We start from the raw sequence: 14,910 nt of genomic DNA, 5'->3' as shown, positions 1-14,910 counted from the left end.
ATAGTTTAGCCACACAATGCGTGTCAACATGATAGTGGTATGAAAATAATATTTCTGTAAAAAGTTACTTTTTACAGTAAAACTTTGCCATGATAATGCAACACCGTAACAGCTGTAAAAACAATGACAGCTGCACATACAGAACAGTTGTAACCATTTTAACACTATTCAGACTCTGTCACAGTAATGAACACTTTCTGTCTGTGTGTCATCAAGACCTCGTTCTGTACAACTGAAGGAATAAGTCACAGTACCTCTGCTGTGTCCTGGCCTTCTAGAGTCATACAGATGTCCAAGTCACTCTGTTTAAAGCCAAACCCATTTTTGGATGAACCAAACAAAACCAGCTTGGCTCCTGTAAAAAAAAATACAAATGAACAAATAAGCATCTGTACAGTCCACCTATTACATACAAAACTTGTGACAAAATAGAGAAAGAAATGCTAAGAAATATCCAGCTCACAAATCCAGCTCTTGGATGATTTGTGTGTATATATTATATATATATATATATATATATATATATATATATATATATATATATATATATATATAAACATAAACGATTAATCATGATTAAATCACATTCAAAATAAAAGTCTGTTTACATACTATATGTGTGTGTGTGTGTGTACTGTGTATATTTAGTATTTACTGTATATATATATATATATATATATATATATATATATATATATGTATTTACATTTTTTTAAATATATACATAAATGTGAATGCATTTGTATATATTAGTGGCTGACTGATATTGTTTTTTGTTGACAGTCAATGCTGATATCTTACATTTACCTGTTGAATACCTTTATTTTGCATTATACATAAAGCCTTCAAGGTGTAAACCCAAGACTGGGTTTAAAGGGGGGGTGAAATGCTATTTCATGCATACTGAGTTTTTTACACTGTTAAAGAGTTGGATTCCCATGCTAAACATGGACAAAGTTTCAAAAATTAAGTTGTACGTTTGAAGGAGTATTTTTGTTCCCAAAATACTCCTTCCGGTGTGTCACAAGTTTCGGAAAGTTTTTTTCGAGTATGGCTCTGTGTGACGTTAGATGGAGCGGAATTTCCTTATATGGGTCCTGAGGGCACGTCTGCCGGAAGAGTGCGCGCTCCCGTATAGCACAGCACTGAGAGAACAACAGATGTTCACTGATCAGAGCGAGAGCGTCGCGAAATGTCACAAAAGAAGTGTGTTTTTGGTTGCCAGGGCAAGACAACCCTGCACAGATTACCAAAAAAAAACAGCATTAAGGGACCAGTGGATGGAGTTTATTTTTACAGAGCATCAACGGAGTTGCGCAAGTGTTTTTGTTTGTTCCCTGCATTTCGAAGATGCTTGTTTTACAAACAACAAGGCCCAGTTTGACGACGGATTTGCGTATCGTTTATTTCTTAAGGATAATGCAGTCCCAACGAAAAAGGGTCACGATCGTGTGTTGGAACCGCAGGCGGTGAGTAAAACTGCTTCAAATATCTCTGCCTCCTTGTTAGTGCATCTGCCTCCCATGCCGGAGATCCGGGTTCGAGCCCCGCTCGGAGCGAGTCGTTGCTGCTGCTGCTCTCGTTCAGTTTCAGCCTCGGGATCTGATTCTGGATCATAAATTAACGGCTGAATCTGACTGTTAGCCATGGTTTGTTTTGGATGATGGTTTTTTTTCCTCACGGTAATGTCACAGCTTCCAAACGCTCTCAACGCAAAAGCCTACTGGCGCTCGTGATTCTTTAGCTCCGCCCGTCGTGTTTTTCCGGGAAAAATTGGTACAGACTAGGGCTGCACGATATTGGGAAAATTTTACATTGCGATATTTTATTTTCTGCGATATATATTGCGATATGAAATAAAAAATATTCTTACAAACAAAAATGGGGTGAGCAAACTTACATTCTCATTTTAAATGATTTAAACATCGACACCATCGTGTCAATTGATTAATATGCGCGAGGGAGAGAGAGCAAGACAGCGCTCGAGTTGTTTGAAGACATTGAGCATGCGGCCGGGGCTTTGCGCGCGCTCTCTCTCTCTCTCTCTCTAACAACCTGTTAACATGGGAGCCAAATTAAAAACGGACACGCCACGCAGCTGAGACGCTTGCGCCACGCATCTAGTGTGTCACCGGCCACGCGCTCGCGCTCTCTTTCTCTCTCACACGCGCGCTCTTTGGCCCTTACAGTTAATGAATAACGGATCAACTATGACAGCCTACATCGCACATCCTGCGATGTGACTATCGTGGATTTGTACATCGCGATATCGATGCTTAAACAGCACATCGTGCAGCCCTAGTACAGACTATCTTTCTCTTATGAATATAATAAAACTAAAGACTTTTTGGAGTTATGAAGGATGCAGTACTACTCTATAGGTACTCAAGATTAACAGGATATTGAGTGAAAATTAGCATTTCACACCCCCTTTAAATTAGATTAAGGTTTTAAATAGTTAGACCAAGACACATTACCTGGCACTTGACATCTCAGGAATTTCTCGATATCTTGTAAAATATGTTCTCTGACTTTCACCTCCACGTCATCTGGCGCAAAGTCACCTAGACGGGTGCAACCATTTTTATGAATCACTGAAACAATGTAAAAAAATTTAGTGCAAGCAAGATTTCAACATTTGTTAAACACAGCAATTAAAAATCTAGAAGATTTATGTACATTATTTAAAATTGATATCTATCAATCTATTTATTTGTATATCACTTTATAAATGGGGCTCTACAATTATGGATAAATTGTTAATCATGATTATATTGTCCAAAAATATAATCACGATTATTAATCACAAACATTGTAAAAAAAATTTTTTTTACTTTCCAAAAGAATTATTAAGAAATAAATAGAACATCAAGTCGTATGGTTAACTCGCAGATTTATTCAAAGCCAAAAGCAGAAAAGACTGTGTGAAAGACAACAGTTGGCTGAATTACATTTTTATTTGAGCAGAATATCTCAATGGAAATCACTAAACTCCATATTACAGGTTTGCCTGTGTTTTCAAATCATTAGTGGTTTTTCCATAGTGAGGAGCAAGCATGTGCTTGGTTGCCAAGTTGGGAAATTTAAGCACACTGGGAAGAAAATTGATCCATTTAAGGAAAAAAGCCTTGAAAAGGAGCGCATTTAAACTCTTTTCATCTGGCAACTGCAACTATGAAGGCTTTTAGAGTCTTGTTAGCAATGCAAGACTCTAAAATGAAATTTTTCTGGATAAACATAATCCCTCTAAAGGGTATGTTTCATATTGAGCGTATAAAAATCATTTCATATTTCAACATTCATTTCTTTTTTTCCTTAAAATTTTTTTTTTAAATTACTATCTGTTGGCCCCGATAGCCTTGTGGGCAGAATGCCGACATATAGTGCCATTGTGCTCCAGGTGTCCCGAGTTCGAGTCCCGGCTCGAGAACCTTTTCCGATCCACCCTCCCTCTCTCCCTCTTTCTCTCACTTTCCTTCCTGTAACTGCTATACTATCCCATCAAAAAATAAATTATAGCAAAAATAAATCTTTACTTTTATCTTTTACTATCATAATTTATGCAATATGGAATCAAAATATTTATTTCTAAAGTTTCTTCTCATCTAACACAAAAATGACATTAAATACTGTTTTGGAGGGTAATTTCTCAGCCAAAATTTATATTTATCTATTTGTAATTAATTCCATTACATAATCAGCATATAATTAATGAGATTTATGTAAATGCTTGACAACCCTTACTACAATACAATAAATGTGTCTGCATACACCCATAATATTCTTCATCCTCTCGTTCTCAAAAATAACAAAATAGGAATGTCTTAATGTTAATGTTTTAAATATTGACCCTGTACTTACGGAAGCATTGCTCACAGACTTCATTCAGGAGCTTGACGAAGTCTAGAGACATGTGTGGAAGAGGGTCCAGCTCCACTCGTCTGAAGTCCTCGGGACAGTCCTGTTTCAAATGTCCATCACTCTTACAAAGGCTGCATATCAGAACAGGGGACTAACAAAGAAAATCAAGTTGTTATTATTATTAAAGTTGAAAATGTCAAGAGAAATATTTAAAACAATTTCTAAAAAATTGTTTGAGCAGCTAAATGCCTGACATCAATGACAAACCTTTTATTTTTTACTAAATTACAGGTAGGGGTGTGCGATATTTGATAACAATAAAGGTTGATAATGATAATTAAATAATATTTTGTTGACTTTTTTTGTGCTGGCACTTTGACTGGTGTAGGTCTGCCAACGGATGAATGAATATGACACTAAAACTGTAGGTGGCGGCAAGTACGGTCTTAATGAGTGATTCACTCAATCAAATGATTCATTTAAAAATTAATTAGATCAACTGGATGTGTCCAAAATTGCATACTCTCTTGAGTAGGTACTTATCTGAATAAGTAATTACTTTGCAAATGCAAAAAGAGTGCATTCTCTATAAGTGTGCCACACATGTCCTGAAAGTGAAGTCAAAACATTTTGGTTTCTGGCTGCAGTATAGGTTTAAAAATCCCATCCTCTTCATGTAAATGAATGGGACATGAGTCAAACTTTAATCTCTTTTTTTTAAGTGTTCATTTCTAACTAGTTTTGTTTTAGCCAGTTATTTGGTGTGGTGAAGGGGTGTGCGATTATATCGTCTGCGATAATATCGTAATTGTTGTTTTTACAATGTGCAATTTGATATTAGAGTGTATTTTTCAAAAATCATTATAAAGACCCCTACAGAGTGCACACATATATTACGTGAAGTCTAGACTCACTGCATGATTCAGTCTAATAAAATACATTTAGAATAATCACAATTCAAGACATGAAGGCAGACAATTTATATATTTATACCACTTTATATAGTTAATACATTTTACATGAAGAGTGCAAATCATAAAATGTTATAATTTTTTTACAACAGTTCAGTAAACAAGAATTTAATTAAGATATTTACATTTTAGACAGCATATTTCCTGATTTTGTGGGTCTAAACAACATGACTGGGTTTCGTTCGCAATGACTCACTTATTAACAGTGACTTGCTGCCACCTACTGGCAGTTTTTATTTCACATTTAAAGTACCTTTTTATTATTTAAATAATTTCAAATATAAGTATTCAACATTTAATGTATAATGTATCAAAAAAATTGTCATGCTTTTGAAATTGCAGGTTAAATGCATTCATGTTCTGCATTAAACAGTGTGTACATCAACCCAAATAAGGAGTAAGCATATGTCCATTTGTATTTATTTTTACTACACATTCCATTGTTAAACTATTAACTATTGTTTAATCTGTGGTTACCATGGTTTAACATGGGCTAACCATTGTCTTTGGATTTAAAGTAAAATCATTGTTAGTTGTCTGCCCTATCTCCCCCTAAACCTATTATAATACGCTACGATTATTTGTCTGCTAAATTACTACTGTAACTTTACAATAGATAGCCTAATAATGATGTCCTTAAGGCTAGTATACAGTATTTTGTGTGATGACTATTCAGCAATGAGCTGCTAAGACAGAACTACAATAGCATATTTACAGATGCATCCTGCACTTGAAACCCTAAACAGTAGTTTTGCTTCTCTGCTGCACCTGTGCGCTTCCACAGCCTACATTCTCCAATTACGTGATTTGATGGATTCAGACATGCAAACTGACACTCAGTAGCCATGCATGTAAGAAAAGGTGAATGTTTACCTTGCCATTACTGAAAAAGCGCTTGCTGAAGACATACTGAAAGCCTTCAGGGCCTGCCTGAGCTCCTACAGGAGATTCAGATTGGGTAAACTCAGCTTTGGGTTTGTCTGGGACAGGCGCCGCTTTCTCTGGATCAGCCACATCAGACCCTACATCATCACTCATTTCCCGCTCAAACGGGAAGATCTCATCGCAAGAATGATCACATCCAGATCCATCGAGCTCTATGTCATCATCTTCATCTTCCTCTTCTTCACCCTATAAATGATCATTTGTTATTTTTAACTAATACAAAAACTAATTAATATTTATCCATTATTTTACAAAACCATTTAGTTGAAACAAGATTTCAAAGTACTAATCATTAAATGTGTCTTATTTTTAACTGGAAATCCAGGTTGCTTAAAAAAAATATCACTTGAGCAGCTTGAACACATTAGGGAAAGAAAATATAAAAAAAATAATCAAGGGGACCAGAGCATGAAGAATCACATTTTCCTTGACTTTGCCAGGCCTAAACCAAACCAATTTTTTTTATTATTATTATTAGTAATCTTGCTATGTGCTTTTGTTATTTATTTGTTAATATTTCTATTTAGCGTTATTTTTATTTTAGTTGTAGAAATGTTAGTACTTAAACTTTTATTTCAGTCAGTTGGCAAGGCATGTTATTAAATTATATTTTTTAAATGTATTATAAAAAAAAAAAATACATAAACTTAACTAACAAAAACAATGCAGAATTTTACTGTAATGAATTTGGACAGATATAGTTTGTTAATCCCAAATGTTGCTTAATTTAACCGCATGATGAAAAAAAAGACTTCCAGAAAACCAAAAAAGTTTAGGTTTTAGTAGTTTTGCTATGTGCTTACATCTTTTTATTAGTTAGTGTTTTAATAAACATTTATTTTTAAATATTTCTATTTATCATTATTTTTCCATTTCGTTTTTAGTAAATTTGTTAATTTGATTTCAATTAGTTTTTAAGTTTTTCATCTAAAATTTATATTTGATTTAATTTCAGCTATATTTCAAATGAACAAAAATCATTTTAAATGGTTTTAATATATTTAAAACCTATAGAAAACCAAATAATTTTAATTTGTTTAGTCTTTTTATTAGTTTATATATACACACACATTTATTAGGGGTGGCACGGTTGGCTGAAAAAAAATGAACCGTTCGCTTCACCACACACGGTTCGGCACGCGCTGGGACCGGGGTTCAACTTAAATCTGACAAAGCATCTGTTATATCATCTGTAATATGGTTTGCTATAAATAGAACATAAAAAAACAGTGTTCAGCTAATAAATATTTCTGCTGATGGATGCGCATTCTGGCTTCCCAGACATTACAACAACAGCGATGAGAGAGAAAAAAAAAAAACACAACCCTGGACAAATCATTCACTCTTGATCAATGTGAATGCCGTGTCATCATCCGGGTGCTGATAGCGCGCGCTCACAGATGAGACCCAAATAGCACACGTTAATATGTGTTTAAACTAAACTCATTTAAACTTTGCCAGTTTAAACAATTAAGAGCCAGAGGATGCAAGCTCGCGCGCACGCAGTGAGAAAAATTGTGTGTGCGCTCATCTGAAGCGCGCAAATATTAAGCGCTCTCTGAAGTATTGTGTTTAAATGGACAAATTCACACAAAAATTATGTCAAAATGCCCGTCTTGGCAATGCACTTGCCACTGTATCGGTGTATTCTCTTAAAATTACAGTCTCTATATTAATCGAACAGCAACAACAAAGAAATCACTCACTGCTCTTGATTAAAAAGCTTTTGTATCTTTAATAAAGAATAATCTTTTTTTCCCCTCATTTATAAAGTCCAATATGCAATGCTGCTTTACATTTGATTACTTTATTCAATTTCTGTACCTAAAAACTTATGCAAGTCCTACCTAAAAAAAAAAAATCACTGTTTATTGTTTGTATCTTTACTCTATTGTATTTATTTGTGCTTTTTGCTTGTAGTTGGATGGAATATTCTTCTTTTTTTATCAGAAAGTATAGTTTTTCCATAAACATAGGACATACCGAACTGTACCGAAACCGTGACTCTAAAACCGTGTAACAAACCGTACAGTAAAAAAGTTGAACCGTGCCACCCCTAACATTTACATACATACAAGTAATTTTATTACTTCAATTTTATTTCAGTTAGTTGCCAAGGCAAGGTTTTTTCCATTTTTCATCGAGTATTTATATTTTACATTATTTTAAATGAAACAAAAATTATTTTAAATGGTTTTAGTTAAGACCACCAGAAAAATACCAATCAATAACGATCAACCCATTCACAGGGATCACACACACACCTCAGTCTCCATGTCAGAGTCAGCTTCTTCGTCCTCGTCCTGCTCCAGCTCAATCATGCATTCCTCCAGCTCTTCTGCACTGTGTGGACTGGATCTCACATCAGATCTTTCCAAATCCTCAGCTGGCACTTTTGTGCTTCCCTTCACTGAATCAACGTGATTCACAGCATTCACAGATTTGTCAGTTTGACGGTTTGAGCTGAATTTCCCTGCTGTGCTTTTTGAAGGAGAAGCAAAGTACTTGTAAGTTGTTTTGAGGCAATGCAACATATAGTCAAACATCATCTGACTATTTAACGTCCGAGCCACGTTCCTCTGGACGGCGAAAGGATCTGAGAAGAAAACAAGGATGAATATCAATGCATTTCAGATTTAGGAAATTATCACGTGATGTCATGCATACCTTCAATTGCAATCCTCTTTTTAGGCCAGTCTTTGAAATCACGCCACAAGTCACTGTTTGTGCGCACGCTAATGACTTTCTCAGGTATTTGAAATTCCAGTGAATAATATCGAAGTAACTCGACCCAAAGCTTCCCTAGCAGTACAGGAGGGCTACAGACTTTGAAAACCAGTGGACACTATTTAAAATAAGAACACAAGAACACAGGACTATAAACCAATAGGTAAACATATTGCATTAATTATGTTGACTTTCTTTTGGCATCAAAGTTGTCTTCAAATTATAGCCTGTGATATACGGTTTAGGAATAAGTGTGAAGGTACTCACCTTTCCCTTCTTGACAGCTTTGTCTTTATCTTGAGAGGGATCATTTGAGGTTTGATTAAAGACCCAAAGCACATGTCCTTTCTCAACTCCAATTAAGGAGAAACTCTTCAGTTTACTCATGGGCAAACCCTAAAGACAGAACGCAAAGTCAGTCTCTGCATATTACTGTAGGCTATGTCAAAGGTCAAAAAATAAATCAACCTCCCTCACAATGAAAACCGAAAAACTCCACACTTGGGATAAGTTTTCTAAATAGTCTATACTTGCATTTGGGTCCTGATCCCTGTATTGGGTTTTATTTTGCAATAATGACTGGCTGACTGCACATGGTCTCATTTTATCTCTTTAAAAGGTTCTAGGATGCAATAATCGGGCACTGGTCCTATAAACTTTTATCCGTTGATGTACTGACTCACACACACCATAGATTCTAGGTATGAAGGTAAGATGGGTTCTTTCCGTCGCTGCAGGAAGCTGATGACCATGAGGGCAAAGCAGTAGGTTGGAAGTCCACCTTCTTCCATCTGGTCCACACAACAAACCTAATTCACACACACACACACACACACACACACACAAAAAACATCACATATCATAAATGTTACAATAATCCTATAGAGAGACTCCTATTTTTTTAGTGTACATGTCAGTCTCACCTTAGCCCAGAATCTGAAGCATACGACCAGCGGAGCAAGTTGGGGTTCTAGATTCGCCAGCTCAGTCAAATATGCTGTTGTCAAGCATGCACTTTCATTGCCTGCACTGACTTTGCAGATCAGACCACTTTAGAAAATAAAAAAAAAAATGTAAAAAAAATAAACAGTAAGAAATAAAACCACATACAATTTTTCACTACAGTCAAAAAGTTTGGGATTAGTAAGATGAAGTTTCTTCTGCTCATAAAGGATGCATTACTTATTCCTTCATACTCAGAAATAAAGTAAAAACAGTAATATTGTGAAATATCATTACAATTTAAAATAAATGTTTGAATACAGTATGTTGAAATCACCTGTGCAGATTCATATTTTTGTCGAAGCCATGATACTTTTTTTTCATGGTTCTTTGATGAATTCATGCAATTTATATTAAAGCCGCAGTCCGTAACTTTTGTCTCTCTAGCGGTTAATAAACAGAACTGTGTGTGTCTTGTGGAAGAACACTGTAGCCAGAGCTACTTCTCTCTGTTTATGTCTATGAAGAATCACGCAGGTACTGGGCTACTCCACAGTCTGAAATACTTTGAATATAAACACTTATTATAGCCTAGGTGTACTGTAGTAATTCAGGATAAGCCAAAAACAATGTTTGGAAAATGGATTTATGATGTACTTGCTTATTATATGAATTTTTGTAAATGTTAAAAAAATAAAAAAAATAAAAAGCAGCTTTAAAAATCTTTTGAAACATTATAAATGTCTTTGTTCACACTTTCGATCAATTTAAAAGTGAGTAAAAGTAAACAAAATATAAAAATATCTTACTGACCCCAAACAATTACATGTTAAAGTATACACACATTTAAAAGCAGGTAACTTCATATATAAACTTTGTAAAAGAATAATAAGCAAGGAAACACAGACCTAGATTTCTCTTTGCACACAACTACAGGCATCCTCTTAAAGAAGTCACCCTCGACGTTTACAAAAAGAGCTGCAAAAATGAAACGGATAATAAAAATGATATTCTATATTGATGCTTTATTCTGAATGCTTAAAAAGTACTCTAAATAGTATAAATTTATGAAATAACAATCATACTGCTTATCAGCTATAGCAAAAAAAAAGTATCAGTATGTAACTCCATACCCTGCTCTTTTTTCGCAATAGCCAATTTAAACACTGAATTAAATTAATTTATTTCTGCAAATTATGCTTTTTTCACTTTACAGTTGTCCATTTCTTACACTGCTGTTCACTTTTAAACTTACCGCTTTTGGAGAGATGCTCTCGAGCCACGAGCAGCACATCAGGATGCTGGTACTGATGAGAAATGGTTTTTTTTCTTAATTAGAATTAGAAAACACTTACAGACCAAACTTCAAAATTCTTCACCTTTGTAAAACATCTGATTAAATAACTCCCAAAAACTGCAGACCATTTGGGGTCTGTGAAAGGAATCCAATTGAACTCTCAAACACATATGCCATGTTTTAAGTGTTTGCTGTCAAACTGTAATCACAGCAAACTGAGATAATTTGCCTAAATCTCAGTGATAATTAGTAGTGTATCAGAGGTTTGAACCAATAATAACCTAATAACCTTCTGTGAGGCGCAAATGGTGTAATGCCCATAATAACTGAAAAAACTAAAGATTAAATCCAGTTGTTGTGGCACTGCAAGTCTTGCAAGAAGTTGATAATACAGACACAAATGTAGTTTAAAAATTAAGAAAACAACTACCGTATTTTTCGGACTATAAGTCGTACTTGAGTATAAGTCGCATCAGTCCAAAAATCCGTCATGATGAGGAAAAAAACATATGTAAGTCGCACTGGATAGTAAGTTGCATTTATTTAGAACCAAGAGAAAACATTACCATCTACAGCTGCGAGAGGGTGCTCTGTTTTCAGTGTAGACTACAGGAGCACTGAGCAGCATAGAGCGCCCTCTCACGGCTGTAGATGGTAATGTTTTCTCTTGGTCCATTTCTCTTCTCTTAAATTAATTTTGATAAGTCGCACCTGACTATAAGTCATAGGGCCAGCCAAACTATGAAAAAAGTGTGACTTATAGTCCGGAAAATACGGTAGATGAGTATTGGTTTGAGGACACATGCCTGAAAGTTTGATAGATTAGATAGATGTATGCTGCTAGCATAGTAAGCATAGTTTTAACATAATTAACGTGTTGTTTTCATGATTAAATTGATTTTAGCATGTTGCTAGCATGTTTTTATTAGCATGTTGTCGTAGGATGGTCATTAAGCTTTGCTAGCGATAGACAGCATAAACACTTTATCTAGGGTAACCATACATCCTCTTTTCCCCGGACATGTCTTCTTTCTGAAAAAAAAATGACGTACAGTTTTCTATACTGTACAAACATTATATTCTATCCCCATACACTACCTCTATCCATCACGGAAAAATGCATGTTTAAAATTTCAATTACACACGTTTAGTATTTTTTTAAGCCATTTGATTTACGAGGGCACAGGAAGTGTCCTCATAAACCATGTTTACATTGTAATACCCATGTCATCATAGATATATGTCCCCATAAACCATATACAAGAACACACACACACTAGGTTGACCAGATGTCCCGGTTTCCTGTTGTTGAAAAAGAACCTGTATGTGCAGGAAACAGTCACGACTCGTATCAGTATTTTATATGCAGTTATGAGAGAGGGAGAGCAGTTATATTAGGCACGTTCGAATTGAAGCAGCGCTGCACAGAATGATCACTTATATGACATCAAAGTATCGCGAGAGCGATTCGAATGCATTGGATCCGTGTGCTCTCTTATCGCTCTCACGGTACTTTAATGTCATAGAGTGATCCTTCTGTCATATACAGTTTTGTTCAAAATAATAGCAGTACAATGTGACTAACCAGAATAATCAAGGTTTTTAGTATATTTTTTATTGCTACGTGGCAAACAAGTTACCAGTAGGTTCAGTAGATTGTCAGAAAACAAACAAGACCCAGCATTCATGATATGCACGCTCTTAAGGCTGTGCAATTGGGCAATTAGTTGAAAGGGGTGTGTTCAAAAAAATAGCAGTGTCTACCTTTGACTGTACAAACTCAAAACTATTTTGTACAAACATTTTTTTTTCTGGGATTTAGCAATCCTGTGAATCACTAAACTAATATTTAGTTGTATGACCACAGTTTTTTAAAACTGCTTGACATCTGTGTGGCATGGAGTCAACCAACTTGTGGCACCTCTCAGCTGTTATTCCACTCCATGATTCTTTAACAACATTCCACAATTCATTCACATTTCTTGGTTTTGCTTCAGAAACAGCATTTTTGATATCACCCCACAAGTTCTCAATTGGATTAAAGTCTGGAGATTGGGCTGGGCACTCCATAACATTAATTTTGTTGGTTTGGAACCAAGACTTTGCCCGTTTACTAGTGTGTTTTGGGTCATTGTCTTGTTGAAACAACCATTTCAAGGGCATGTCCTCTTCAGCATAGGGCAACATGACCTCTTCAAGTATTTTAACATATGCAAACTGATCCATGATCCCTGGTATGCAATAAATAGGCCCAACACCATAGTAGGAGAAACATGCCCATATCATGATGCTTGCACCTCCATGCTTCACTGTCTTCACTGTGTACTGTGGCTTGAATTCAGAGTTTGGGGGTCGTCTCACAAACTGCCTGTGGCCCTTGGACCCAAAAAGAACAATTTTACTCTCATCAGTCCACAAAATGTTCCTCCATTTCTCTTTAGGCCAGTTGATGTGTTCTTTGGCAAATTGTAACCTCTTCTGCACATGCCTTTTTTTTAACAGAGGGACTTTGCGGGGGATTCTTGAAAGTAGATTAGCTTCACACAGACGTCTTCTAACTGTCACAGTACTTACAGGTAACTCCAGACTGTCTTTGATCATCCTGGAGGTGATCATTGGCTGAGCCTTTGCCATTCTGGTTATTCTTCTAACCATTTTGATGGTTGTCTTCCGTTTTCTTCCACGTCTCTCTGGTTTTGCTCTCCATTTTAAGGCATTGGAGATCATTTTAGCTGAACAGCCTATCATTTTTTGCACCTCTTTATAGGTTTTCCCCTCTCTAATCAACTTTTTAATCAAAGTACGCTGTTCTTCTGAACAATGTCTTGAACGACCCATTTTCCTCAGCTTTCAAATGCATGTTCAACAAGTGTTGGCTTCATCCTTAAATAGGGGCCACCTGATTCACACCTGTTTCTTCACAAAATCGATGACCTCAGTGATTGAATGCCACACTGCTATTTTTTTGAACACACCCCTTTCAACTAATTCAACTAATTGCCCAATTGCACAGCCTTAAGAGCGTGCATATCATGAATGCTGGGTCTCATTTGTTTTCTGAGAATCTACTGAACCTACTGTTAACTTGTTTGCCACGTAGCAATAAAAAAAATATACGAAAAACCTTGATTATTCTGGTTAGTCACATTGTACTGCTATTATTTTGAACAATACTGTATCACCTCGTCTGTACGATTCTCAGATAAACCCACTCGTGACGTGTGCATGGACATACGATCTTCCGACCATCCGAATTCGCACTGTGTACGCCCGCCTTGAGGGGAACGGTCTTAAGAAACAGTTTAGATGGTATATTCCTTTCATCTTGCCTCTGTATAATGGATTTTGTGTTTACAATGCATCACTGCTGTTTCTTAAGCACCACCTGCTGTCAGAGAGTGAATCTGCATTTTCATTCAGCCCATCTCCTGTTCTGTACGTTTTATGTAGCCTAATTTCGCAAACCATTCTGTTACAGTCTAATTTAATCAAAATTTAATGAAGCAAATACCCATATTCTTCCTACTCATATTTTCATTATTGTATTTTGCTTAAAATACATAAAAAAATAGTTTTGGATTCTGCCATGAAAAGTTAAGATCAGTGCATCCCTAAATTTATGGAAGTCTGAAATGAAGAAAATAAGACTTAAATGTAATTACAACAATAAAGTTCTCTAATTTAAAAAGTTATTTGAGTTATTGTCAGTTTATTTGTTGTGCATCCTTATTTATACATAATTTGTTTTATTTAATAAAGCTATGCTCCTATTCTGTGTGAATGATCAGTGGTGGAATTGGCTGCAATGCAAAGGGCACCAGCTAAAATCTTGCCATGGGAACCAAATTGGTCAGTGCCGGCCCTGGTTAAAGGTTTGAAATGTTGCATAAATTACATTTGACTGAAATGCTTGTATTAAAACATTTTGTATTCTTCCTATGAAAAAACTGCTAGATGTAATGTTTTGTGAAGGGCCACTGGTAGGAAACATTTTAGCTGATGATCAAGATGCATAACAGTGACTACAAAATATGTATATTAGTGCAACAGAGCTGACGAGATGCGAGACATGCGGATCCATGTGCAAAGCTTTATTCTTAAACATGAGCAAGACAGAGTATTCCTAGGGCAAGCATACATCCAGAGGGCTTGACAAGAGGGGTAATC

General features: G+C 35.7%; 1 protein-coding gene across 2 annotated transcripts in view; it reads right to left on the bottom strand.

Annotated features, from left to right (window-relative positions):
- The window catches only part of tut7 (terminal uridylyl transferase 7), a 32,681-nt gene that overhangs the window by 11,656 nt on the left and 6,115 nt on the right, over positions 1–14,910 (bottom strand). The window contains exons 7-17 of one of the 2 annotated variants that reach the window (XM_052556775.1): positions 10,702–10,753; positions 10,355–10,424; positions 9,428–9,554; positions 9,194–9,313; positions 8,772–8,900; positions 8,445–8,622; positions 8,042–8,373; positions 5,706–5,963; positions 3,862–4,012; positions 2,478–2,564; positions 255–355 (exon numbers count right to left, since the gene is read on the bottom strand). In XM_052556775.1, the coding sequence (XP_052412735.1) occupies positions 255–355; positions 2,478–2,564; positions 3,862–4,012; positions 5,706–5,963; positions 8,042–8,373; positions 8,445–8,622; positions 8,772–8,900; positions 9,194–9,313; positions 9,428–9,554; positions 10,355–10,424; positions 10,702–10,753 (1,605 nt within the window). Of the gene's footprint in view, positions 1–254; positions 356–2,477; positions 2,595–3,861; positions 4,013–5,705; positions 5,964–8,041; positions 8,374–8,444; positions 8,623–8,771; positions 8,901–9,193; positions 9,314–9,427; positions 9,555–10,354; positions 10,425–10,701; positions 10,754–14,910 lie in introns of both variants that reach the window. The other variant, XM_052556774.1, reaches the window with a different exon arrangement.

The sequence above is a fragment of the Carassius gibelio genome, chromosome B5 (genome assembly GCF_023724105.1).
Source record: "Carassius gibelio isolate Cgi1373 ecotype wild population from Czech Republic chromosome B5, carGib1.2-hapl.c, whole genome shotgun sequence".
NCBI classification, from domain to species: Eukaryota; Metazoa; Chordata; class Actinopteri; order Cypriniformes; family Cyprinidae; genus Carassius; species Carassius gibelio.
This window is presented reverse-complemented; position numbering and strand designations above follow the sequence as displayed.